Genomic DNA, 25523 nt, shown 5'->3' with positions numbered 1-25523 from the left:
TCCACGAATCCATAAAGGTATTCCGCGCAAGGATCGGATGTATATCGGCTGAGATATGGCCATCGCAAGTGGATCCATTGCCACATTAACACCTTCCCCCATCTTCTGAGGGGAGCTCCATAAGAAAAAATAACAAAAAATCTATAAAAAATGTCGATCCAATGTTTTAATGCAGATTAATAGGGAATCCATCCACAAATCCATTAAGGTATTCCGTGTAAGGATCGGATGTATATCGGCTGAGATATGACCATCGCAAGTGGACCCATTGTCGCATTAAGACCTTCCCCCATCTCCTCAAGGGAGCTCCATGAGAAAAATAAAAAAAACCGACTTTTCCACACTCTCTCACATAAATTTGTTGTCTTTTGCAGGCTGGGAATCCTTCCACCGATCCCCATGAACTCCAGTAACAGCCACGGGGGGGACAAGAGGCACGAATCCAATGCAAAGTCCTCCGGAGGGGGAGGACCCTCGTCCCAGCACCACCACCCACTGCAGTCACAACAGAGCGGCGGAGGAGAGTCCGCCCGCGGAGGAGGAACTGGGGGCTACCAGGGAAGGCGCCACGAGACGTCCTCTCCCAAGCGATTCAGCAGCTCATTGGGCAGCGACACGGGAAACAGCACCCGCGAGTCTGAGTGCAGTGACGGACAAGAGCAGGGTCTGGCAGGGTCCTCCCCTGTATCCCGCTCCCCGCCGCACGGCAAGTCCCAGAGCCACGCCAACTCGCACGGACACGGGCATCCACTGCTCCACCATCCGCCCCTGACGCCGCAGCAGAACAGCGACCTCTTCGATTCCCTGGCCGCCGAGCTGAGGGCCAAATTGAACGGGAACGGACCGCCATTGCTGTTGCCCCCGAGGGACTACGACACGGTGCATCGCTCTAAGGGGAATCTCACAGCCATCGAGCTGCGGCGGTGCCGGAATGCCCTCATTGTGGGGGGCGCTCCCAAACCGGGTCAGCCTGGACATCCAAACGTAGTTAATCCTGGCGGAGGAGCAGCCGGAGGCGCCACAGGAGGAGCTGCTGCTGCGAATGCCAACGGCAAGCAGGTCTCGTCGCGGGGATCTTCGGGCATTGGCTCTGACCTGGCACCAAGCCCGGAGCGCCAGGAACTCAACAGCTCCAGCGGTGAGTATTTGAAAGTTCAGAATCCTAGGAGTCCCTTACAATGTCCTTCACGCCTTTTCAGATGACGAGCACTGGTCCAACGAGGCGGACAACTCGGTCATTGCCCTGAAGCCTTCGCAGATCGCCATGCCCCACAACGGGCAGCTGAAGCGAAAGAGCGCCGTCCAACCTCCGGAGGACAGCTACCTGAGGGACTTGCCCGCCAAGCCGTATCAGCCACGACAGACCGACAGGGAGCGGGAGATCGAGCGCGAGAGGGAGCGGGAGAGGGACCGAGAGAGGGAGAGAGAGAGGGAGAGGGAGAGGGAGCGTGAGCGAGAACGAGATCGAGAACGGGAGCGGGAACGCGAACGGGACAGAGATCGGACCAAAACCCCAGCATCCATTTCGAACAAGTCCTGGAACCGCGAGGACGAGATCAAACCCATCATTATGCGTCCGGCTGACTACGATGCCAAGTTTAACCGGGTCCTGCAGCAAGAGCAGCACCAGCACGCGGGACAGACCTCCGGCAAGCTACGGGACACGGACAAGTACAACGAGATCAACCGGCTGCTGAACAAGAAGCTGTCGCACGAGAGGGAGCGCAAGTCCCGCTCCCGCCTGGATGATCCGCTCGACGACTTCGAGGACTCCGACCCGGAGCAGCTCCAGCCGAGCTCCTTGCACAGCCATGGACTGGGACACGGCCACCACGGACACCTGGCCCACCGCAAGGAGAACCTCACCGACAAGCAGAAGTTCCTGGAGTACACCTCCAAGAAGCAGCAGCTCCTGAAGAACTACAGCGGGGACTCTCCGGACGGGCAGAGGTATCGCCAGCGCTATGTCGAGCCGGAGGAACCAGCTCCTCCGCCGCCACTGGCCGCGGGCCACAATAAATACGCCGCCGTTCACCGGGGCACGGATTTGGGCCAGAGGACCACCGAGAGGAGGCACGCGGACAGGGAAAGAGAACGGGAGAGGGAGAGGGAGCGAGACAGGGATCGTGAGCAGTCTCGGGACCGCAATCCCTACCGAGAGGCAGAGAGTCTCCCGTACATCCAGTCCATGGAAAAGATGATGAAGTCAACGGGAATGCGCTACGGCGAGGGAACTCCCAAGACCCGGGAAAGGGAGCGCGAGCGAGAGAGGGAGCGCGAGTTCGGACCACCACCCTCCCACGGCTCGCAGAGAGACCGCTTCCACGACGCCAAGGACAAATTCCGAGCCATGGAGCAGCGACCGCCTGTAAACCGCTACCCAGACGTGGAAGAGCGGGAAGTCCACAGCCGGGACCCCTACAGGTCCTCCTCCCGCAGGCGGCGTGGCTCAATGGAGCCGCCGACCACCTACGAGCAGTGGAGCCAGGGCGAGGAGGAGGTGGAGGAAGTGGTGGGTCACGCCGACGTGGCCCCCAGTCGGTCTAGGGCGAGGTCGCGCGGCGAATGGGAACCGGAGCCACAGCCCACACAGTCCACCCGGCACCTGGAGAGGAGTCACCGCGACAGAGACAGGGAGCGGGAGAGGGACAGGGACTACAAGCGGGAGCACTCCCGAGATCCTTATCGCCACGACAGAGAACGGGAGCGAGAGCGCGAGCGCGAGAGGGAAAGGGAAAGGGAACGAGAGCGGGAACGCGAACGAGAACGAGAACGTGAGCGTGAACGGGAAAGAGATCGAGATCGCGGACGTGCTCACTCTCGGGAATACGTGGAAACAAAGAACTCCGGCCACCTGGAGCGCTACCCCTCCCCGGCAGGTGCAGGCCCGCCGCCCTCGAGGCCGGTGGGGGACTCCGGAGCGAGCAATCCCGGAAAGCAGCAGCTGAACAGCATGCCGAAGGGCTACAGACACAGCTACGCGGAGCCGGTGTTCGCCAGGTCCGGAGGACGGGTGGGTCTGGCAGCAGTTAACCCCTACTAGCCGTGGGGCGTACCATACCATACATATACTTATATAGAGCCGTGCAACGAAACCTAGTTTATTGGACAAGACATGTTACGGAGTGGCAGGAATACTTGAAGATTTCAGAACTCTCAGACCACAGGGCGACCCCTGTGGGGAATGGCCAACTATAAGCTCGTCAGCGCCAACTCGACCAAGCCGAATCAAGAAGTGCTCAAAGAAACATATGTAGTTCTTAAGTTCTAGGAGTGTAGGACTGCAGCGAGAGGTTTCTGCCACAGGCCAAATAACCAACGAAGATTTAGGATAAGGAGACCACAGTGGCAGCTGCCTACGACGACTCGACACATACTCAATTGCCGCAGCAATGCGTTCTTAATGTTCTATGTACCCCTCCCCGCCCAATCTGCGCCTTAAATGGGGGATTGGGGACTCCAATCCGGCGCCAGCCCCTGTACTTATGTGCCTTCAGAGAAATCGTGTTAAGAGGACTTACCTTACTGTATAGGATTCCATCGAAAAGGGTAATCGGATCTGAATCGTCTCGGAACTTACCTGCTTTTTTTTGTATTTTTTCTTTAATATCCGAAGTTGCGCGGTTGGTAGGTTCTAATTATTTTTTTTTGCTATGCAGTTCACATATGCCCCGATATCTGATATCTGTAAACATAATATAGTTAAATAATCGAACTATATGTAAACACATACATAGCCGATGTATCTATTGTTATCAATTTGACATTTGCATTAATAAAGCGCTAGTAAAAATACCCAAACGACTCTATAAATTAATATCTTTTCAGTTTGGATTGGACTCAATCTTAACGTTACATTTGAAATTGAAAGCTATTGGTAACAAAGTCCAGTCTTGGTAAGAGAGTTCAGCCCAAGTAGATACTTCCAAGGCGAACTGTATCTTTTACACAAAGCTTTCAGCTTTATACTCGCCAAATTGTAGATAGCTTTTATCCGAAATCTTAGTCGGACAAAAAGCTCATTTATAAAAGCACCTTTAATGTGGCATGTCTTGCTAAGTCTGGCTTAGTCTTGACACTTTTCCGAAAAAGCTTAGTGATAAAATTACTTAATTATTTGACTATAACATTCTTAAAACAATGTAACATCTACGCAATCGCAAAAAAACGCAGTCGCTTGTTTTGTTTTACATTTTTATTGTTTAATTTAAAAACTTTTTGTTTGGTTTTTTTCACAATAGTTTTTGTTTGTTTTCGCGTTTTCTTTTTTTAAGAATCTTTCCTTTTCTTTCAAAACAAAAATAGATTAAAGGGAGAAAAATACTTTATATATTTCTTCTCATTTTTGTTTGTTGCTCTCTCTCAAGTTAATTTAAGAAACAATTAATCAAGTTCTTATTTAATTATACAAGTTTAAAAAAAAATAGTAATTATATAATAATAAAAATAATAATTATAACGGGGGAAAAATGCAAATAGTTTTCTGTTTTTTTTTTTGTTATTTGTTGTAGTAGACTGTTGTTTGTTGCTGTTTCTGTTGTTGTTATTGTTATTGTTGTTTTGATTTCCATTACTATTCGGTCCGTTTTCTCTATGAATCCATTGGGAAAAGGAGAAATGTGTAGATTTTCTATTTTTGGGGGAAAAATGGTGTTTTCGTTTCTGGCTCTCCGATTGTCCTTATTTGATTCTGCTTCTGGTCGTCCTGGCCGTGTTTGTCGGTTATACAATATATATATAATATGCGTGTGGGCGTGGGGGTGTTAGGTAAAGTATATCTGGCTGATTCTTCTCGATTTCTCTATACAAGCTCTCTCCTCCTCCTTCTCGAGCGCTCTCTCTCTATCTCTCTCTCTTTTTACTTGACAAAAACGGCGGTCAAACAATAATTATCCTTAATATTTTCGCTTTTTCAACTTAGCAGGAAGGGTCCTCTCCGAGAGGGGACGGGGTGTGGCCGGGGGGGATATAGTTGCAGTGTTGGAGGTCGCTGCGACCGGAATTATGTTTGTTGCTTCTTCTTCACCATCTCTTTTATATTATCTTGATTTGTAGTTATATCTTTCTCTTTCATTTCGAGGAGCCTCAGCTCCTCTGTCTCCCTCTTCTCCAGCACTGGGCTGGAGCTGCGGCAGCCGGAGTTGGAGCCGGAGCCGGAGCCGGAGCCGAAGCCGGAGGAGCCTTACATGTTCTCGAACTGGTCCACGCGACGCTTTGTGTTGCCCTTGCGGATCTCACGGAGCGTCTTGTACTTGTCACGACCCTGGCGGACGTTCTCGCGATGGATCTTGTCGTTTGCCGTCTCTTTCGTCTCGTCGCGCGACTGCGCCAGATCCTGTTTCAGGGCCTGCAGGAACGGAATCAAGGGAATGGTGATACTTAGTGAAACGAGGAGTCTAACTCATTGGACCTACCTTCAGCTGGTCGTGCAAGCGCTCGTTGCGCTCGGCCAGCGTGCGCCTGTCCTCGATGGGGTCCTTGATATGTTCGTCTGTGTCCAGGTCGCGGGAGACGTCGCCGCCGGCGTCGCCGTTCGTCAGCTCCTCCTCGTTCTCGTTCTCGTCCTCTGCCACGTGGTGGTGCTGCGGCGTTGTCGACGCTGCCAGCAGAGCGGCGGCGGCCTCGGCCTGAAAGTCCAAGATTCGACTCGAATTTATTGCTGATTCTTTGGGAAGGTGGATAGTTTTCAATTTACCGCACTGACCTGCTTGCGACGGGCCTCCTCCACCTCGTCCTGCAGCCGCTTGGTCTCCTCGTCCTTGGCGTTGACCTCGTCCTGGATGCGCTGCACCTCCATCTGCTTGGCCATGATCTCCTCCTCGAGCTTGGCCTTCTCGACGGCCTCCATGTTCTTGGCCTCCTCGAGGCGCTGCAGCATCGACTGCAGCTCCTTCTGGCGCAGCTCGAGCTCGTCCTTGGCGGCCTGCAGCTGCTTGAGCTGCTCCTCCAGCCGCCGGATCATTTCCTGGGCCTCGAGTAGGTCACGCTGCGAACGCTCCATCTCCTCCTGCATCTGCTTCAGGCGGTCCTCGTACTCCTGTTGCTTCTTTTCGGCGCGTTCGCGGGCAGCCAGTGCCAGCTGGAGCTTCTCACTGAAAAACAAATTAGGATGATTAGCAAAGTTCCAAAGTTGATGAGTGACCACAAAAACCTACCGCTCCTGCTGCTTGGCGTTCTTTTCCTCGCGCGCCTGCGCCTTCATCTGCTGGACATCGATGGTGTCCGGCTTGCGACGGCGCATGTAGAGCTCGTGGTTGCCCATGCAGAGGGCCAGGATGCGCTTGTTGATGCGGACGCGAGGGGCGAAGAACATAAAGTCCGGCGCCTTCTTGTCGATCGGCTTGATGATGAACTTCTTCTCCGAGAAGGAGATGTTGCGGATCTCGGACCACGGGAAGCCGATCTTGGGCGTCAGACGGTCGTCCTGCTCGTAGATGTTCAGGCCGAGGGCATCGACACCCAGCCAGAGGTCGGTGCCCTTCTTGTTGCGGATCTCGAAGTAGTTGACGCCGTACATCTCCAGATCCTGGGCGATCTTCAGATACTCCATCATGGCGTCCTCGCGCAGCATGCTGCGGTGCTCCTGCCACCAGGTCATGATCGACTGTTCCCACTCGTCCTTGGACATCTTGTGCTGGTCGATGACGCGCTGCGGCAGCAGGCGGTCGTTGGCCAGGAATCCGGCTGTGTGGGTGGTCTTGTTGTGGTCCCCGTGGCGCGCCTGCACGGCGTAGGAGGCGAGCAGCACGGACGTCTCTGGCGGACAGTAGATCTCGTCGGTCAGTATGGCATTCTTCACCTGCAGGTAGAACAGGCGCAGTGTGATGTCCTGGATCAGCTCCTCGGCCACGTCCTCTGGGTAGAACTTGGCGCGGAATCTGAACTGCAAGGGGTTCTCCTTCTTCACGTCCTGGTTCATCACCTGTGGGGGGAAAAGGACACTGCAGAGTTAGAATACGCACTCAAATTGACGCTTAAACTATAACCAAATAAAGAAAAATAACTAAATGGAAACAAATCATAAACGAAAGTAGCTAAGGTGCGAGGAGCTGAGTGTTACCCAAGTCGAAAACGGCATTGATCCAGTCTGTAGTTTGGGTGCAGCAGTAAACAATACACAAAAGAATATTTAGAATTAGATCATTAGTAGATAGTAGGTGCTATGATTCCCTGGGACTAAGCTTAAGGCAAGGCTAGAGGATGCTACGAAATCTAGACTTCGGGGGCAGGGTCTAAGGAGCTAGCTGGGAGTTCTGCCTGGGGCTTGCGGGTTGGTGTTGGTTCTCGGCGTGGCAGCCCACCATATCGTCGGCGTCGTCGTCCTCCTCGCTGGTCTCCGCCTGGCTCATCCCGTTGCTGTCGGCCGTCCTCTTGTCCACGTACTTCTTGACGCGCTTCAAATACTTAATGGTCTTTATGGCCGGCGATTCGGGCTACGCAGGCAGTCGTTGCAAAGGTTACAAACAATATTTTAGACATGGCCTTCACCCATCGATCGGTTAGTGTTCCTTACAAGTAGTTCTTAGCCTCTATCCACTATCCACCAGTGGTCTCTCCAACTTGTGGGGTGGAGAAGTTCTTACCTTTTTGTACAGCTTGATCCATGTGGAGTCGCCCTTGGAGTCGGTGTACTGGAGCCCGAAGAACCACACCTCCCGGAGGCCGATCGTCTTCACCACCTGGTCGAACAGTTGCTTGCCCGTCGTCGTCGACTGGATGGCGAACTCCAGCTCCGCGTCCATTGTCGTGACGCGCACATTTAGCTGTGGGGAGGAAGCGGAGGTAATTATTTGAGTTTGGTAATTAGTTTAATCAGGCCTAGTTCTACTTACCCAAGATGTAGGGATACTAAACCAAACATCTTTAGGATACAAACTATTGCTACTGACACTCTCCCGCCTTAGTTTCTACCCCATAGCCCAACCTTTCGAGCGAACTAGGCCTTTGGTTTCGAGTTCCAAGACTCTCTCCAAGGCACAATCAAATCCAATTCGTGCAAATGGAAGTACAACGCGACTTCATTTGCAAGTTCGAGCGCCGGAATACCTGATACTTGTCGATAACGCGGTCATGTGCCATGTGCGTAGTGCTTAGTGCGGGGGGTGGCTTCCATCCGCCGTCCATCGCTTGCCCAACGCTGTCAGTGTCCGATGGATTAACGGGATTTGAGCGGCGCGCCATCCCAACATGTGGGGAGGGCACGTGCCGAGAGCTCTCGTTTCGCAAAAGCCAACTAACTTGGCTTGCATAAGTCGGGCTTACGGCCAAAGGGGGCCAGGCCAGGCCAGCCAGCCAGGTCGGAAAAGAAAACACAGCGAGATGGGTCCGAGAAAGGAAAGCGGGCCGCAGCGGAAAATCACGCTCGGCATGAAGCAAAAATCAATCAGGCATGACAGTTCGGGTGACAATGGGGCGGCTCGGAGGAGAGCGTGTTCCAGACCGGATAGTTATACAAGAGAAAGGTGGAGGATCTCCCTTCCTCCGGCCCCCCGGATGGCCGAAAGGGACAACCCCCCATGCACCTGATTGGGGTTAACAGTCGGAGCTAGTTCAAAATGATAGTGGCAGATAGCGATTTCCACTTCGATTGCTTTGGCCCACTTGCAACCATGGGAACCGCTTCCAGCCTTAACCCGAAACCGAATTTTGAGTTGTTCGACTTCCAGGCCAATTTCATCATTCTGGCCGTTTTGTTTTTATCGCTCGGGCTCTCTAGTTCACTAGTATTTAGTGTTCAGCTCGGTTTGGGCTCATTGTTTGCTTTTCGCTTTTGCTTTTTGCCTTTTCCCCGCTTTTGTGCTTTTGTGCTTTTCTGATTTCTGCTGCTGCTATTGCTTCTGAATGCATATCAAACGTGACACAATGGTAGGAAATTGAAAACGTTTTTCATTTCAATCCAATTAACGTTTTTGGGTTAATGCAACGCGGTTTCAGTTTCTGTTTCTGTTTCGCATTAAGAGCCCCCCTCCCTTTGGTGTTTAGAAACTGCTGCTGGAAACGGAAGTTCGCTCATAACCAGTTTCGAACGTTTTCAAAAGCATGCTTTTTGAGTTTTACGCTTTTTCCAGAAGGCAGTAGCCAGCAATGAAACTGTCTCACTGATTCGGATCAGCCGAAGATACACGCTCTCAGACTCTAGAACTAAGAATTTCCGTACCGTTTTCCGCTTAACACTCACTCCGCCGTAGCGCGGGAGACGGACACGGCTGTCGGAGACGACGACCATTTTGGGCACCGAGAAGGGGTTCCGCAGTAGTTTTTGAATTATTACGCTTTTCTATGCAAATCTCCGGCTGGGAAAATGTTCAGTTCCGGGGGAAGGCCTCGGAGCGCGACGCGTTCAGTGCGGTTCTCTGGGTTGTCTGGCGGCAACTGAGGAAAATGGAAAAGTCACGGCACGTTTTAAGCCGAAACGAGAGGAGGAAAGCAGAAAGTCGTGGACATGGGCATGGACACAGGCATGGGCATGGGCATGGGCATGGGCTTGGGCAGGGGCAGGAATGGAAAATGCTGGAAAGGCAGAAAAAACAGAAATGGAGAAACAGTGGGAAAGCGGCAGAACGAAGACCAAATGCCAAGAAACAACAGAAGTGAACTTAATTTGTGCCTTCGGGGGCACGGGATGGGATGGGATGGGGACGTGGATGGGCGATGGGCGCTTCACACATTTGTCCGAGTCATTCGTTGTCAAGTTAATATGAATTGCATGTTAATTATGCATCTAAAATTAGACAGAGGCAACAAAGGCCGACCCCGGAGGTCGGCTGGGTCCGCGCTCGGCACACCACAGGTCAGAACATTGGGGGTTTGGAAGACCCGCCAACTGGAAGTGCTCTAGCCACTGCCGCCCCGACCTGTGCTGTAGCCAGTGGCCAGGCGGCCAGGCAGCCAGGCGGCGAGGCGCAGGCACTGCCTAATAGACCCAGCCCAAGGTGGGCAAACAAATCAGCGTCAATCATACGAGGCGTTCGCTGTCAGTTCTACTTTATCGGAGCCTCTGCCTCCGAGAGCAATTAACCCCTCCCGGGCCGCCCGGGAAACAGCCGGGCAAACGCATAACGTATTTTGAGGAAAATCCACGGCGAAAAAAGGGAAAGTTGTGCTAACCGTTCAGGCACGATTAGCGGAGAAACTTCCACTGGCTGGACGGCTTTCTGCTCGATCGGCGACACTTCTCCGCCTCTCCGGTAATGGAGACACGTGATCGCAGCCCCATAAGCCCAATTGCGTCCATCCATCACTAGCCAAAGCACAGGGGAATGCCATCAAATTTTCTGCGATAAGACGACCGATTTGGCTATCTCCTCCTCCTCGATGTCCACGCATGTCACTCCGAGACTAAGACCCCGAGGGAGGAAGCGTCTCTCGAGGGTATCGATGACGACTCCTCCTCCCTCCCTGCCCGCCAAAATCCGCACGCCAGAAGCGCCAGAAGCATGATGAAACTTTTTGGCAAATGTCCAAGAGGGCAGGATGTCGAAAGAAATCGGAAAACAAACAACAGAACAGAACTACTGACGTCAACAGTGGGCGAAACTATGACGTCTTTGGGTGGCCATCCCCCCTTTTCGATTATCGCTAGGAAGTCCTCCATCGAATGCCAGATCCCCGATCCCCCACTCTGCAATTGACGACAATTGCAGTTCGAGTGCCGGCGATAAGAGCGAGGCAGCTGATGGCTGATAGCTGGCTTCTTCGTTAAATCTGTTTTAATTTACTGACGACTCCAGCAGTGTGCGTCTGGACTTATCAGATTCTGGCCAAATCAGTGCTCTGGCAATTTACGGCTTCTCCTCGAGCCTCCACTCACCGCTTTCGGAGACATCTTGCTGCTTCCTGTCTTTTCTTTCTGACGGATTCGAATTGCTTTCTTCCTGACTGGTTGGCTTAGTCGAGTTCACCCTTCGTGGCTTCTACTGTGTGCTGCAATCTGAAATGGGAAAAAGGAAAAAAAATTAATCAGTCGAGAGTTGTTTGGGGGCTAGCCTAGCCCTAGCCCTAGCCCTAGCCTAGCAGCTATTTCACCGACCGGCAGCTCCACCTCACTGAGGCTGCACAAAATCAAAGCACTCGCTTTTTATACCAAAGAACGTTAAGGCGGCAGAGTAATGGCACTCCGCATAATGGGGCCACAACTGCTATTCCGATAAAACGTTCCCAGGCAGAGCTCGAGTGAATCAGTCAGAAGGATGACAAATCTCGGCTATAAGCGGAGCGAAAGAGGGCCCTAGCAGTGTAGTTGAGGCACTACGCGGTATAGACTCAAAAGTATTTATGATTTCCCTGGCACGGAGACAGCAGAGTGCACCCAATGCCACTGAACAGCGCAATAAGGCCAAAATAAGAGCTAGCAGCCCGTTCGGGGGCGGTTAGTCACCCAATTGATCAAATAGCTCTTCACTGGCCGCTTTCTCAGGGCCCTCAAGAAGGCACAGTCTGAAAACGAAGCAGTTCCGAGTTGAAAACTGAAACTAAGCGCCTCCAGCAACCAATTAGAAGCCCAGAGCCACAGTCCAAAATCTTGTTTACTCCCCATAATGGAATAGTTTTAATCCCAGCACCTGACAGCCAGTTTGCTCTTCACAAATTTGTCCGCCATAATTTTGTTTTCGGAGAGTGCTTGCCCCCTATTTGGGGTGCACTTGATATTTGCATTGGCGTTCGGCGAAAAGGCTATATTTAGAGCGGGGAAGGCCGGCCTGCCGAGTGTGTGCGAGCTTCTACCCAATTAAATCCGACGCACTTGACACTTGAACTTTCCCAGGCGAGCACCTCGTCGTTAGCGAGTCATTGAGGCCCTAATGTATTGGCTGTTGGCGGGATAATGAATTGGTGAGTTAGCGCCGAGTTAACAGAAGTGGCAAGACTGCTCTCGACTCGGCAAGCGTGGCTCTCGGCTTGGCAGGCGAGTCCCCTTGGAAACAATAGCCCCTTTGAAGGCACGGTCCCAGGGGATCGAGACTCCGCTTCTGCTTAAAAATATTTGTTCGGGTTTTCACAAATTATGACATCATGCCGCATTTATTATCGCCACTGCGTGAACTTGAAGAGGGCTCCTCGAGCAGCGAGTGAAATGAGCTCATGCTGCTGTCGTGAAGGGGTTTTCGGTGGGGCCTGTGCTCTGGGCCCTGCTCTGTTTGCCCAGCTAATCAACGGCTGCGAATTCCTTCGGCCTGATATCCGATTGAGGCGTGAATAGAGAACCGAGTGGCCCAGGCCCGGGTCCAGGGAGCCGTGATTAAGTGCATCCTGCCTCGATTCTTTCTTTTGTGCCTCGCTCGCTCGCTCGCCGATTTTATGAATGAATAGAGTCGGATTCTGGGGATCGCAGTGCGTCACTTCCTCTGCTGGCTCTCGTCCAGCTTGATTGCGATTTTATTTCATTTATTTAGATTTTTTGCCCCGTTCTGTGGCAACTTTGATCGCCGGCCGCTCGCGGAAATGATTTGGCAAGTTTATCTGCAATTAATACTACAGAAGGGCATTTAAACTTTAATTTGAATGGCGTGTAAGTTGAGTCTAATGACACTGGGGGATTTCAGCCGTTCCCAGGCTAGAGATGGAGCTAGAGATGGAGATGGAGGACTGGCCCTCCAGGTTCTCCTTTTTAGCCGCCACTTTAGATGGCATTTTGCTATTAATTCGGCCAATAAGTGAGCCTCTGCAGTCATAACTGATAGATCGCGCGTCCAAAGGCGGGAGGCTTACATAACATAACTTTGGCTTCGCCGAGATCGAGATCGAGATCGAGATCCGACCCCGAGAGCCTCTTACTGCCTGTGTTTGTGTTTAATATCCATTAACCACAGTAATGGGTTCACTTAAAAGAGAAATGAACAAAAGTGGACCCTGAGCGGGGCCGAAATCTCGTTTATTGTTTGGTCACCGGAACCCCTCGCAGAGCCAACACACTTAATGAGAAGGAAAACTGGCATTGCGTATGCGCGGCGCATTTTAAAATCCATTATTTTAACTGGGGAAGCGCCCCCTCCTTCCTCCCACTCGCAGCTTTTACTTTTCTTCACGTTTCTGTTAAAAAAAAGTCTATAATAATGGGCATTTCATTTGTTTCTCCGCCCAGTCTCGGTCTCCGTCTCCGTCTGGCGGGCACTTTTAATTTCAACAATTATTTGTCATTTTTCGTGGTTCTCTTCGGGCTTGGGGCCTGGGTCGCTCGAGTCCAATAATTAAAATGCGCCACGGCAGGCAATGGTGCGATCGGCCTGACCAAGTAAACTATATAATGGAGCTATATGTGCGGCCGGCGTGGCTTATGAATGGCCGGAATTCGGGATCCGGGGCAGGGGAATAAAAAAACAAACCAAATAGCCGCGCGGCACAAATCTTAATTACATTAGAACTTAGTCGTGTTTTCTCTGTTTTATTCTTGCACCATCTATCCGAGCCCCACAGCTGTTCATTAAATCCCAACAACAGCGAGCGACAAGTCCGACAGCGTGGAAGCAATTCATCAACCCGACGGCCAGAACAGTGGAGTGTGGAGTCCGAGATACCCCGTACAGTGGAGGGTCCACTGCGCCACCTCCTGAACTAATACACCCTCTTTGAAACTGTAGAGAATAGTCTTCCAACTTGACGTCAATTTCTCTTCTTCCAGAACTGAAAACAAATGTTAATCGAGGGCGGGGGAATAATAACAAATGTGACGAGCTAATGAAGCAAATTAGGCTTAAACGCGGCAGATAGCGGAGAGCAAACATAATCGGGCACGTAAGGAACATATGACTGTCTGGACGGGAGGCCCCACATCAGGGCAGATCAACATGGCACATCAGAAGCAGGCCCTTCTGCCCATCTGCCAGTTTGTGGTTCAGTTCTATCCGAGCAATTAGCTCCTTGTGAAGCACCTGAAGAACCTGAAGCGCCCCCTCCACATTATGTAACTGCTCCGGACGCCCCTCGCATCGCCATCCGCCATCCCCCATCCGATCCGACCGATCGCCGTTAATTGTTTTCGTCAATTGTCAGAGCTGGCATGCAAAGCACCCCACTCGGCCCGGAGGCGGGGCCATTGTTCGCCGTGTGTTGGTTTATCTGGCTGACAAATTTGGCCGATTGCCGGGGGCGAGGGGGAAGCCCCAAGCTCAATCAGTGGAAAGTTTTGTCGGAGAGGTAATTTGCGCCGTGATACGTCCGCGGCAGAGCTCACCCTGAAATGTTCAGTGCCACTATTACCACTGTTATTATTACTTTTGAATCGATAATCTTAATTGGGTCAAATTACATAAGAGGCCGGGGCTTATCAGCCCGGCCATTTGAGGTAGCAATTATAATGCCACGGTCCTGTGCTCTCCGCATCATTCAATTGCGGTCCTCCCACACGACATTCAGGGCTGGAGCAGCGACCTGGAAGGGCTGCGGCTGCCGATCGTGCCAGGCTGGGGGCTGGGGGCTGGGAGGCACGTAAAGGAACCAAGTCGGCCCGGCAGCTAATGCTGTCACAGCCACTTCCGGCCGGAGTCGAAGTCGGAGCCAGAGTCGCGACAACGCAACAACAGCAAATAGTGACCCAACAGCGTTTACAATGAAATCATGTGCATATCTTATCTAACTCCCCGCACACACTCGCGGCCAATTGGCCTAAAAATATTTTATATGCCTCACCGAACAACAATACGAGCGGGCCGCAGACAATGCCAGAGGGCAGGGGGGGCAGATGGGGGAAAACAATTAGAAATTGGCAAATAGGGGACCCGGGGCCCAGAACACACTCCTGATAAGGGCGGGGGGGAGGCTCTGTCTCTGGCAACAAGGCAAACACTATTAGAAATCGGCAAATAAATGGGAAGTGGAATGGAACATCAATAGTTGCAGACAGGCAATTGGGTCGCATGTCGACAAGACACCAGGGCCGATAGGAGTCGATAACCGACGGGCTGACAGCTCGCGTTCTGGGGGGAGGTGGGGAGCGAGTTGGGGGGTAATTCATGGCTTTCTTAGCGAGTTTAGAGTTTTTGAAGGCAGAAGCTCCTGAGTCTGACTCAGGAACAGGGTGATCGTAAGCTGCTCCCATAATTGTGGGGAACAACATCTCGCCAAAATCACGTCCAGCGGAGCAAATATAGAAAAGTTCTAAACGCGCCACGTAATTATCGACTCGCAGTGGCCATAACTCGGGCGCATTCAATCGGAATATTATTCACCGCCAAATTCCCAAAGCACCAGTCAGAAAAGGCAAACAGCACCGACCCCCACTGGAAACCAGTTACCAGACAGCAGTGTTTTGGCCGGAGATGGGCCAGGTACAGGTACAGGTACAGGTACAGGTACAGGTACAGTCACCACCGGAGTATGTAAACAAGCACGTTACTCATCCGCCCCGTGTCGCTTATTTATTGGGCCAACTGCTGCGCCCAGCCCACTTGTTGCCCTGGCCTGGCCTGGCCTGGCTTATTTACGACTGTCTTTCGATGGCTAATGCTTTCGTTTTCGTTTTCATTTTCATTTCGCTGTCAGACCGAGTTCGACAATTGTTTAAGCGTCGATTCGCGAAAGACAAAACGACGAGCGGCAATTGTCAAATGAATTGTCATCCGCGGGGAGCAGGAGGATGGGGAGGACTGAGACTCCGGAGGTTATGAAACGCACACAATTTGCATGCACTGTGCGCCGAGGCACGCCGATCTATGATGCAACAGGCCACTAATAGCGAGCCAGAGAGACAGAGACAGAGCCAGCTCCATCTGGCATTATTTATTTTTATGTCCCCCGTCCGTATATTATTCGCAGCTTATTTATGACTGGCCGAGGGACGGCTCGGCTTGTTGGCTAATTTCATTTCATTCCGTTTCATATCGTTTTGTTTCGAGTCTGCTACACTGCGAGAAACTGCTGCACTGCGGGACGGACTGATTAAATTTCACTTAAACGCCGGAGTGGCTCCGTAGATTGGCAAGCAAATATCGCAGCGAACAATAGCGACGAGATAAAGACGGCGAGATGGGGACTGGAGACAGCTCTAAGGCCGCAGGGCAAATAGTATGCGTGACATTGGGTTTTGAGGTTAGACATACGCCGATCCGACGTATGCGGCCCAACTTCAATTGCTCGCGGCCCGTATTGCTGTCTTGGCCCTATTAGCCGCCGCAGCGGGCCCAATTAGGGGGCATAAAAATACCTGACGCACCTGATAACGCCCCGAATTAATAATCTGTTTTTCGGCAATTCACTTAGCCGGATTAGTGACTCAATTCCGTATTTGTTTTGTTATGATAGCGTCCCAAATAGGGAGGTGACTCAGGAGCTAATCCCACCTGGATAAAATGCAGATTCTAGAGTCTAGAGGTGCTAGCTCATGAGATCATGAGATCATTCGATGATCTATCGGTGGAGGACACCTGATGGACTCTCCACCTGATTGATTTATTCGCTGCCAGGGAGAGAAGCAGCTCCAGCGCCGGAGCTAGAGCCATTAACAAATAAGCGTTAATGAAAATGTGCACACACAGGCACAGGCGCTCGGCAGAGACAATCGCACTCAGCACCTCACACACAGCTGCCGCAGAAACAACATTAAAAAGTAAAACAAACACCCGACAGCCATGGCAACTAACTTTTGTTTTTTTTTTGTTTTCCACAAAGCGGAGATGATTATATTTCGATGAAAGGGGTGGGGTGGGGAGGGGGGGCCAGTGGCAGATGGCTGAGCGACAAGGTGAGTGCAGGTGTGCAGCAGTGTTGGAAAAGCTCGGCGGCTCGGCGGCGGAAGTGTTGGCTAATTGCCGCACATCCGCCGATTATCTAATACTGGAAACTGCATCTTGCAACGCCACTTTCCATTTCGCCCCTCAGGCGGGCGGGTCAATCGCATTAGCAATTTTAATGCCAACCGAGCAGAGTTATCACAGCCCGCCAATAAGTTCTGCTTGGCGTCTGCCCCATGCTTCCCACTGGTTCCCAGCCTTCAGCTCGAAGCCTTAGTGTTCACCTTCAATTAATTCAACAACCCAGCTCGGAGACTATTTTTAGCCGCACTTCACCTTTAGCTCTTCCCTAATAGGTTTCGTTTTCTGGCGGGATCTTGACACCTTCTGACACCTGACTCACGCCAAGCAAGCAGCAATCACAGTCCTCGCCAGCCAGCCAGCCATTAGTCATTCCTTCAATTATTAATCGACTATTTTTAAGCGTGTGCGTCGCCTCAGTAGTAATAGAGTACTAATAATGGCAATCGTGTCGGCGATGAGGTTAAAACGAGCTCAGTGATGAGCTCAGGCTCGAAAAATTTCGAAAAGGCGGCTCATGGAGTTATTATCGCCGCACACGGCCCCGGAGATTTATCGCAAGGCATACATATGTGTGTTTGTGGTTTTTTTATTTCTACACCTTGAACTTTGACGCAACACGAAAAAGCGTCGCTGTCGCTGCTGCTGCTGCTGCTTCTGCTTCTGCTTCTGCCTCTGCCTCCGCCACAGTCACAGTCGGCGTCTTGGAGTCAACTTGGAACCAAGTGCAATATGTCTGGCGATCTTTCGCTGCCCCCCTGGCCGCCCCTGCCACGCCTCCTCACCTTCGCGTACGTGGAAACGTGCCCATCGATGTCGAAGCCCAGACGAGCTCACCACCACAGGGGCGCAAGTGTAATTGAAGTATTCAAAAACGGAAAACACAAAAGATGAGATGAGATGAGAAGCCAAAGAGGCGAACTGAAGTAGATGCTGCCCAAGCTTGTCTTACACTTTTCGAGCGAGCTAGCTCCCTTGAGCTAGCTCTTTTGAGCTTTCGTGTGCACTTTTCCAGCCCAGCCGATGGGCTGGAGCTAGAAGTGGGGGCTACCCTGGAGGGTCTGCCGCCAGAACCCCCCAAATTATTTCCACTCTGACTGTCGCTGCGAGGAGTACCAAGCTACCCGAGGCCCCTCCCTCGTAAGAGGTAAAATATCAACCTGTTTCCAGAAACATTTTGACATTTGTGCTAATGACAACAATAATCACTACCAGGCACCAAGCAGGGGGTGGGGGGAATGTGGAATGGGGCATTTTATGCAAATAAGTCGAATTTATTGAAAACCAGTGAAGCGTCATCGAATTGTTTATAGACTCCTCTCCCAGAGACCTTCAGAGCCGCGCGCAGAGTCTTCCGCCTGGGCTCTCGGGCGCGGCTGCCAACGGCGAAATTAGCAACTTTTGGAGGCTGCGAGAGACAACAAAAGAAAGCTGCGGAATGCCAGCAATGCGGCCAATGATCTGGCCCTCTCTCCGCTCGCCAGTTAGCCAGCTATCCAGCTATCCAGTACCCCCTCCTTCCACCCACCGCCCACAAGAGCCGTCCCGACAGGTGGCAAGCAACAGGTGGCCTCTGGAAAACGAGTTACTGGACTTTGGCTCCGTGCAACCGTGGTTGCAACCAAACAATGGCCAAGGATCCTAGACAGCGAGGCAATCCATTATTCCGAATCCCCAATGTCGAGGGAGCACTGTGCCTCGCATTTTTGTGTTGAAAGCACGCGGTCAGCGTCAGGTGCAGATTAAGCAGGCTTATGCACCTGATAAAACATTTCATTTATAAACACAGCCGGAGAGAGAGGCAGGGGCAGGGGCAGGGGCATAATAAAATGCTGAAATTGAACGTTAATATGCACTACTCTATTATTTGAGAAATTAAAAAGCGAATTTAAATGCATTGAGACACGCGCGCAGAGCGTCCGAAGTCGGCAGCGCAGCTTGACGATCGCATGACGCGGGCAGAGGCCCCCTCCACTGCCCCTCCACTGGCACTCGGAAAAAGTGCTTTATCCATCATAATTAAGATTTTGATGGCCATAAAACGCTCTTGCCTCAAACGTTACGAGCTGCACTCTGGGAAACGCCAACAGCCATCGAAAGATGTCTTTCGGGAGCGCTGCTATCCGAGAGCTGGACAAGACATTCGGCCAAGTTGGGCACAGCGTTCGGGCCACAACCGGACTCGGCGAGAGGAAGTGCATTTCTGGCCATAGCCAGGCGGCTGGACCTGCCACCGCAAATAGCAGTAGATGACATTTTACAGTTAGTTTCGGCCAGATTAGCTTTGGCCAGGTCCACTGGTCCGCCACCAGTCTTTCAGCTTTTTGTGGGCCGCCAAAGGGGGAGTGGCAGGGGGCAGCCCCAGCCTGCAGTGATTGTGTGCGGCTCTAGGCCCCCCAACAGTGAAGCTTTCAGCACCGGACTGGTGCGATCAGGAACGTGATATTTTAAAACTTAAGATTATTTTCATTTCAGTCTCCGTACGAGTCCCCCCTACCGGGAGATCACTGTACTTGCTGGTACTGGCCGAGAGATTTGCTGCCTCTGGTGGTTGTTGCTGCTTTTTAGAAAGTATGTCAGTTTAGAAAAGCCGTTGACTGTCCACCTCTGGTCGGTCACTCCACTCTCTCGCACTCACACACCGAGACGCTCGCTCGCTCACAAGCTGCTGACTCGCTCACTCACTCTCTTGCACCGGAGCATATGCACTCAGGTGCGCTTCAGCTTCAAATACCAACCGCAGTTCGCTGCTTTCGATTCTGGGGGATCCTGCAGGCTGCTCGCTGATCTGCTGCTTCCTCTGGGGTCAGATCCACCGAGATACGTGCGGCATAAACACCAAAGAACACACGAAAAAAAAGTCGGAGCTGCGGCAGCGGAAGAGTGGTAAGAGTGGTAGGCCACACCAAAAGCCACACAACCAAAATCAGAATCAGAACGGCTGAGAGAACGAGAACAGTAGTGGCAGTAGCACAGGGCACAAACACAAGCACAACACGCACTCAGAGCGGGGGTCGCTGGATAAGAACCAAATCGTTAACGTCTGCTTGAAACGAGCGCGCCGTCGCGACTGTCTCAGTTTTGTGGCCGAGCTCCACCGCTGCCGCTGCCTCTGCCGCTGCGCTGCTCCACGCCAGAGAACTGCCGACTTGGCCAATTTCTCGCCCCACCTGGCCAGTTGTAAGAGCCAACTTGGAGGCTTTTACCGCCAATGCCTCTCTTAATAGCGGGATCTAACCGCTTTTACCTGCCTTTTAGCCTTTTTAAAGCGAGACCTCCCAACACTGGGAGAGAGCCGGGCGAGTGGGAGCGCTGCTTGGAGCCCGCTTAGACACTCTCTCTCTCTCCGCCTTCCACTCGGGCTCCGGGCTCCCTTTGCCTGCGTAAGCAAGTTAAGCAAAATTTTATAACAGCCATTGAAGAGAGTGGCGGCAGTAGGAGTGGAGGGGGTGGGGTGGCGTGGCGTGGAGCTTAAAGATAGCTCTCGCACTCTCACTGACACTCGCTCTCACTTAGTGCCCATTAAAGACTCATTGCATAGTGGAGAGCAGCTTAACCCGCACGGGATGCACTTTGGAGACTTTTCGGATACCGGGCCGAGATGCCAATCATCCGACGCAGTTATTGGAGCTGCGTCGCCTAACCCCCGGGGTATAGAGGGGGCATGGGGTGGGCAACCTCGTCTGGTGTCGAAACCGCATCGGTCGCCAACTTCCAAGATACGGTAAGTCGATCCGAGGCAACGGAATTGGAAACAGAAACACAAACAAACGGCGCCTGTGCCCGTGCCCGTGCCCGTGCCTGGCAAGAAGTTGGTCGCATTCGCTAGAACTTTGTAACCGATATCAGCTATTCGAGACCTTGGGGCGAACATTCCAGCACACGCACTTGGAAGCATTAGTGCGATACGAGCATATCGCCAGTAGCGCCCTCGAGGACCTCGGGGGGAAAGGTACAGTGAACCCTCGGCAGGGGAGGCCGGCGGTAGGCGGTAGACCAGCCCAATGGCAGCTCTTCGCCTTTTATAGGCAATTTTGGGATAAAAGCCGTAGCTAACCGAGCTAAATTTAGAACCTTACGTAGGCCCTGGAGCGCGAAATAGTTTATCAACTCGACAATTGATAAAAGAAACTGAAACTACGAGCGACAGCAGCGCCAGCCTTATCTCGGAGGCAGAAGGAGAACTTAAGCTGCGTCTATAAATGACACAAATTAAATTCTTCAGCGAAATCAAATGCAATTCAGCGGGAAGGAGCTCCGGCAGTTATCTCAAGTGGCTCACGCAATCATCGGATGGGTACACGGTTTCCTAATCAGCCGCGCCATCGGGCTGATGGAGAGTGGAATCGAAGCAGCTCTTGGAACTTGGCCAGAACGAAAATCTACGGCTTGGAACTGGGCAGCACATTAGGCCACAGAACCAACTAGCCAACAGACTCATACCGCCATTGTAACACTCCAGAGTCCTCCTTTCTTTCCGCGGCTGGCAGCTCCTCCTCGAGGGTTTCTTTTCTGCCAGCGCTCCGCTCTTTCACTTTCAAAAGCACTTAACGAGCAGCAGCTACGGCCAGAAGAAAAGTAAAAGCCCACGCAAGTGTTGTGCAAGTTGAAAAGAGAAAGATAAGATACGAAGACGGGCGAGTGGAGTGTCTCTGCGAGGGAGGGCGGGGCGGTCGTCCGGGGCGGCCGGAGGTCGCTGCCAGCAGAAGCGAATACAAAGAACGACGGAGCCGGCACTTCCCAGATACTTAACTTCATTTACATCCCAAGCTTCGCCCAAGAGGGCCTTCTCCCTCCCAGAATCAAGCCCCAGCGACCCTGGGAGCTCCCAATGGGAGTGTCTGAGCTCCCCACCCTCTTGGAGTGACCCACTAAGTGATCTTGTGAGCCCCCCTCCCCACTCAGCCCTTCATGGCGTTGATAAATTTCTCACGCGCCGCGGCATCTCGAGAAATGGGTGAAGGGCGGGCTGGAAGTCTTAAACTTGGCATCTGGAAGATCGGGGACTTCCAAAAATAGAGCCCAGGCGGGGAGTACCTCTCGCTCCTCGCGCTCTCTTTTAAGAGAGGCCGCTGCAGTTCCAGACCAAAATGCAAGTGGAGAGTTTGGAAAACAGCAAAGGTCCGTAGATTTTCATATTTTTCCCTCTCTCCCTCAATTTAAACGATCCACAGCAGACTCCACAAGAGAACATCAACTACCCGAAAGAGAGTGGAGCTCCTGAAGTTTTCGGAGAGCAACAAGTGTTTTTCTGGATGTGGGGGCGGGGGCAGAGGGCCCACTTTTGGTCAGGTGGCAACGCCTGCAAATTTGAAAGCATCTTTTCCCCCATTACGTAACGATCGACCTCGCTCTTTCTCCATCTCTCTCAGGGGTTGGGGCCCACTCTTTCTGCCCCTCGCTCTATGCGCTTAACTAGTCAAGCATAACAACAAAACACAAACAGAAACGACGACGGCAACTCGTTTTGGTTAATTAACATAAAAACGGTACAAAAACAATAACAAAAACAAAAACACAGCCAACCCAACGCCGCACACTTGTTGCACCCAAATCCCAAATAATAAAAAATGAAATGGGAGGCCGAGAGAGAGAGAGAGAGAGAGGAAAGTAAATAAAAGCACAAAAAGCCGACGCCTGAGCAAACACAAGAGCGGATAATTCGAGGGCAATTTAAGAGCGGGAGAAATTGAGAAAGAAGAGGGAGTTCCGTTCCTTTTATCGCGAAATTTCAAGTTCGCAGCGAAAAAGCGGCGAAAACACAATAATTCAAATTGCAATCATCGTGCAAAAATAAGCAATAGCTTGCAGGTACAGTGGGGCCACCCTGCGAGCATCTAGATAGGTCGGGTGGGGGTGTCGCCTCAAGGGACTAAGGGCAGACTGGAAGGGGGACTCTGAGACCCAGGTCTCTCTCTTCCCACCCGCTGTCGCCAGTCAGGGGGTTCACTGTACCTGAGCGGTAGCATTGGGCCTTCGCCTGCTCCGTATTTCTGAATAAATAAATACAAATTCAGCGCACACTTGGGCGGCAAACAGACGCAGCCGCAGCCATATGACGTCAGTTGTTTTCGGTGTCGCGAATTTTGTGTATTCAATGCCAAAATCCACATATCCACATATCCACACAGCTCGGAGTCCGGACCTTGGCGAACTGCTGCTCCCGGTTGGCAAGTCGTGGGTGCTCTTAGCGATGGCATTGCTGACTTGCAGCAGTGTCGAGAGCTCCCAGCGTGATCTCACGCTCCCATCTTTTTACCTGGAGTTTTTGGGTGCCTTTTACCTGACTTCCTCGCTCCTTCCTGTCCTACCTCCTTTGGGGTCTTAACTGGAAGGCAGTGGAGAAAGGAGAGAGAGCGAGCGAGAAGGCAGCGGCAGCGGCAGAGGATGGAGGCGGAGACTCTGGCAAGCAGCCACACGAATTTCGCGAAAATGGCAACACTGGCCTCCAAAACAGGTTTTATTTTTGCATTTCTCGTATCTCCATACCCATTACTTTTTGCGAGCGCATCAAAATGAAATAAGATGCAGGCCACAGCAAAGTCCAATCCACTTCGTAGATAAATGAGCTAATAGAGATCGGCTGGAGACGCGAGAGAGCTCCTCTCGGAAGCAGACTTTTCGGCTTCCAAATGCCAACAAACAAATGTGGGGAGTGAGGCTCCTACAGACATCTATCTTTCTTCTATCCATTTCGGATTAGCATGACTCCGAGTTCAATGGGTACTCTGTGGGTCCATCATCCTGGCCCCTAACTTCTCTCTAATGGCGTTAAGCCGCAGCTCCAAGCGCGTAGTCGTTGGACTCGATCAATTCCCGGGCAACTTGTTTCGGCTTATTGAACGGCATTCGTTTGAGAAATGAGAAATGGAGAAGCTGACGACTTTGTCGCTTTCTCAGTGCCACACAAAACCGTTACAAATTGGCCGGAGAATGTGTGAAAGGGGAGTGGGAAGGGGTGGTTGGTGTTAGGTGGTTGGTGGTGGGGGAAGCGACGGTCAGATGCTAGACGAGATCGGTTGACTCACAGCCTCAGCCTCAGCCTCAGCTCTCCCATTGAAGAAACAGAAACAGAAACAGAGACCCTGACAATGACATATCACAAAAGAAAGCAGTGGACGCTCGGGCCTAAAGACCGCCCCAAAGTGCCCCGGTTCAATAATAATAAATAATAATATACGAGCAGGCGCAGAGCCAGCCGAAGAACTGGAATTCTAACAGCTTCTCGAACCCGTATTGAAAAGAGGCCATCAGACGAGCCATCAGTCGACAGAGATGGCTGCTTTTAAAGCCGAACCTCAGGACGGCAGAGCTGGGGGCTCCACAGGTGGTGGGGTGGCGGTGGCGGAAGAGATCTAGCTAGCTCCCAGCTAACCCTCCAGAGCTGCCATCACTGATCGCCAGCTAATCTGCCGGGAGAGGAGCGCCTCACGCAGCTTCTAACTGGAAAGGGCGACTTCATGCTAATGGGATAAATATTACCGAAGGTGAGCTGGGCGGAGGGAGCGACACAAGGGACACTCGATAAAGACGGAAGTGAGCTACTTGCGAGACACAAAGCAGTAACACAATACCGGAGGGCACACAAACAGCACCTTGTCCACGCGGACCGGCATACCCGAGTACCTCTACCTCTTCCTCTACCTCTCCATGTTAGAATGAAAAACTTTGGAAAACGGTGGTTGGAGTGGCAGTGGCGGCTGCAATTTTCACACGCTTCCTCACACACAGAACAGCCAAAAGTTAAGCTACGCGAACTGAGCCGAGTCTGAGGAGCAGCTGCAGAATTTTCGATTCGCTCCTTTCTGAAAAAAGCCGAGTAACTGATTCCGCTGGACGGGAAGCTCCTTTGTCTGCGCTGGACGGGTGTGTGTGCTGGGGAGTCGGTTGGGCGGAATAAACAATAAAGCTCGATAGAATTGGGAGTTGAATTTGGGAACACAAGCGTTGACTTGGCTTCTTCGTGTTTTCTTTTTAACTTTTTTTAAATGCCGGTTAATGACTCACGCCAGGCGCTCCTCCTCTCTCCTCTCTCCTCTCTCCCTCTCTCACCGCCTCTGTCTCTGTCCCTGCACACACACAGAGAGGCGTACCGGTATTTCAGCATTGCTTTTGCATTAACTTTTAACGCTTATTTTTAACTTTTGCCCAAGAGCCTGATCGAGGGGGCTAAGATGGAAGTTTTAGAAAAATAAAGTGATTAACTCACAGGCACACATGCACTCCGTTGTTTTGTTTCTGTCCCTTGCGGCGCCCAGTCGCTATGCTTCGCACTGGAATAAGTACGATAAAAATGTACTTTATTTATTGTTTTCTTGCGGAAAAAACACACGACAAGTAATTCGATGTCGTCGCTGAACAAACGAAACACGAATAAGCGAATAAAAAACCAAAGCGGGCGACAAAACGCTCAACTTTTGCCGGTGTGTGCGATGGTGTGTGTGAGTGAGAGACAGGGGCAGCGTGAAAGAGAGTAGGTGCCTGTGTCCGTGTGGCGGCTTGTTGCGCTTTTTTCGCTTGTGCGTTGGAATTTCTAACTTACATTTCCGTTATGCTTTCAGGACTTTGGCAAATGTGGTTCGACCTCGAGTATCCACGTGTTTTATATTTCGCAATTTTAAATGTTCTTCGTTTCCACGGCGTTGAGGAAAAACGGAAATAAAAAAACCCAAAAAAAAGAGCGAAACGAAACACAAAAACTGTTGGTATAAAAGGGATGGGTTCGTGAGCGCTTGGCTGTGGCGCGGAAAACTATCGATGAATCGATAAATCTCGAAG

General features: G+C 51.8%; 2 protein-coding genes across 13 annotated transcripts in view; one reads left to right on the top strand and one right to left on the bottom strand.

Annotated features, from left to right (window-relative positions):
- LOC6501941 (zinc finger CCCH domain-containing protein 13) overlaps positions 1-3795 on the top strand; it is a 32861-nt gene extending 29066 nt beyond the window's left edge. For both annotated transcript variants that reach the window (XM_014904187.3, XM_001966695.3), the window contains 2 exons: positions 375-1138; positions 1200-3795. In XM_014904187.3, the coding sequence (XP_014759673.1) occupies positions 375-1138; positions 1200-3043 (2608 nt within the window). In that variant the 3' untranslated portion in view covers positions 3044-3795. The remainder of the gene's footprint in view (positions 1-374; positions 1139-1199) is intronic.
- Positions 3796-4306: 511 nt separating this feature from the next.
- Positions 4307-25473, bottom strand: LOC6501887 (moesin/ezrin/radixin homolog 1). Of its 11 annotated transcripts, none has more exons than XM_014904152.3 (9): positions 25288-25473; positions 10811-10930; positions 7584-7763; positions 7302-7433; positions 7061-7087; positions 6156-6922; positions 5696-6092; positions 5415-5627; positions 4307-5347 (listed from the first exon to the last, which is right to left on the bottom strand). In XM_014904152.3, exons 2-9 carry the CDS (start codon positions 10823-10825, stop codon positions 5183-5185), a joined length of 1896 nt encoding a protein of 631 aa, XP_014759638.1. In that variant the 5' UTR covers positions 10826-10930; positions 25288-25473; the 3' UTR covers positions 4307-5182. The 11 variants fall into 11 exon arrangements, with proteins under 11 accessions (XP_014759638.1, XP_044573486.1, XP_014759642.1 ...); XM_044717551.1 differs by lacking the exon at positions 25288-25473 and adding an exon at positions 24955-25113; XM_014904156.3 differs by lacking the exon at positions 25288-25473 and adding an exon at positions 19484-19831.
- Positions 25474-25523: the final 50 nt, after the last annotated feature.

The sequence above is a fragment of the Drosophila ananassae genome, chromosome XR (genome assembly GCF_017639315.1).
Source record: "Drosophila ananassae strain 14024-0371.13 chromosome XR, ASM1763931v2, whole genome shotgun sequence".
In the NCBI taxonomy this organism is placed as follows: Eukaryota; Metazoa; Arthropoda; class Insecta; order Diptera; family Drosophilidae; genus Drosophila; species Drosophila ananassae.
This window is presented reverse-complemented; position numbering and strand designations above follow the sequence as displayed.

Bases quoted from the DNA above. Each gene is read 5' to 3' on its own strand.
- LOC6501887 (XM_014904151.3), bottom strand. From the start codon at position 9,226: ATGGTCGTCGTCTCCGACAGCCGTGTCCGTCTCCCGCGCTACGGCGGA. The intron at 7,088-7,301 runs GTGGGCTGCCAC...CCCAAACTACAG, and splicing joins ACGACGACGCCGACGATATG to ACTGGATCAATGCCGTTTTC. The intron at 5,628-5,695 runs GTAAATTGAAAA...TTGGACTTTCAG, and splicing joins GTCGCAAGCAGGTCAGTGCG to GCCGAGGCCGCCGCCGCTCT.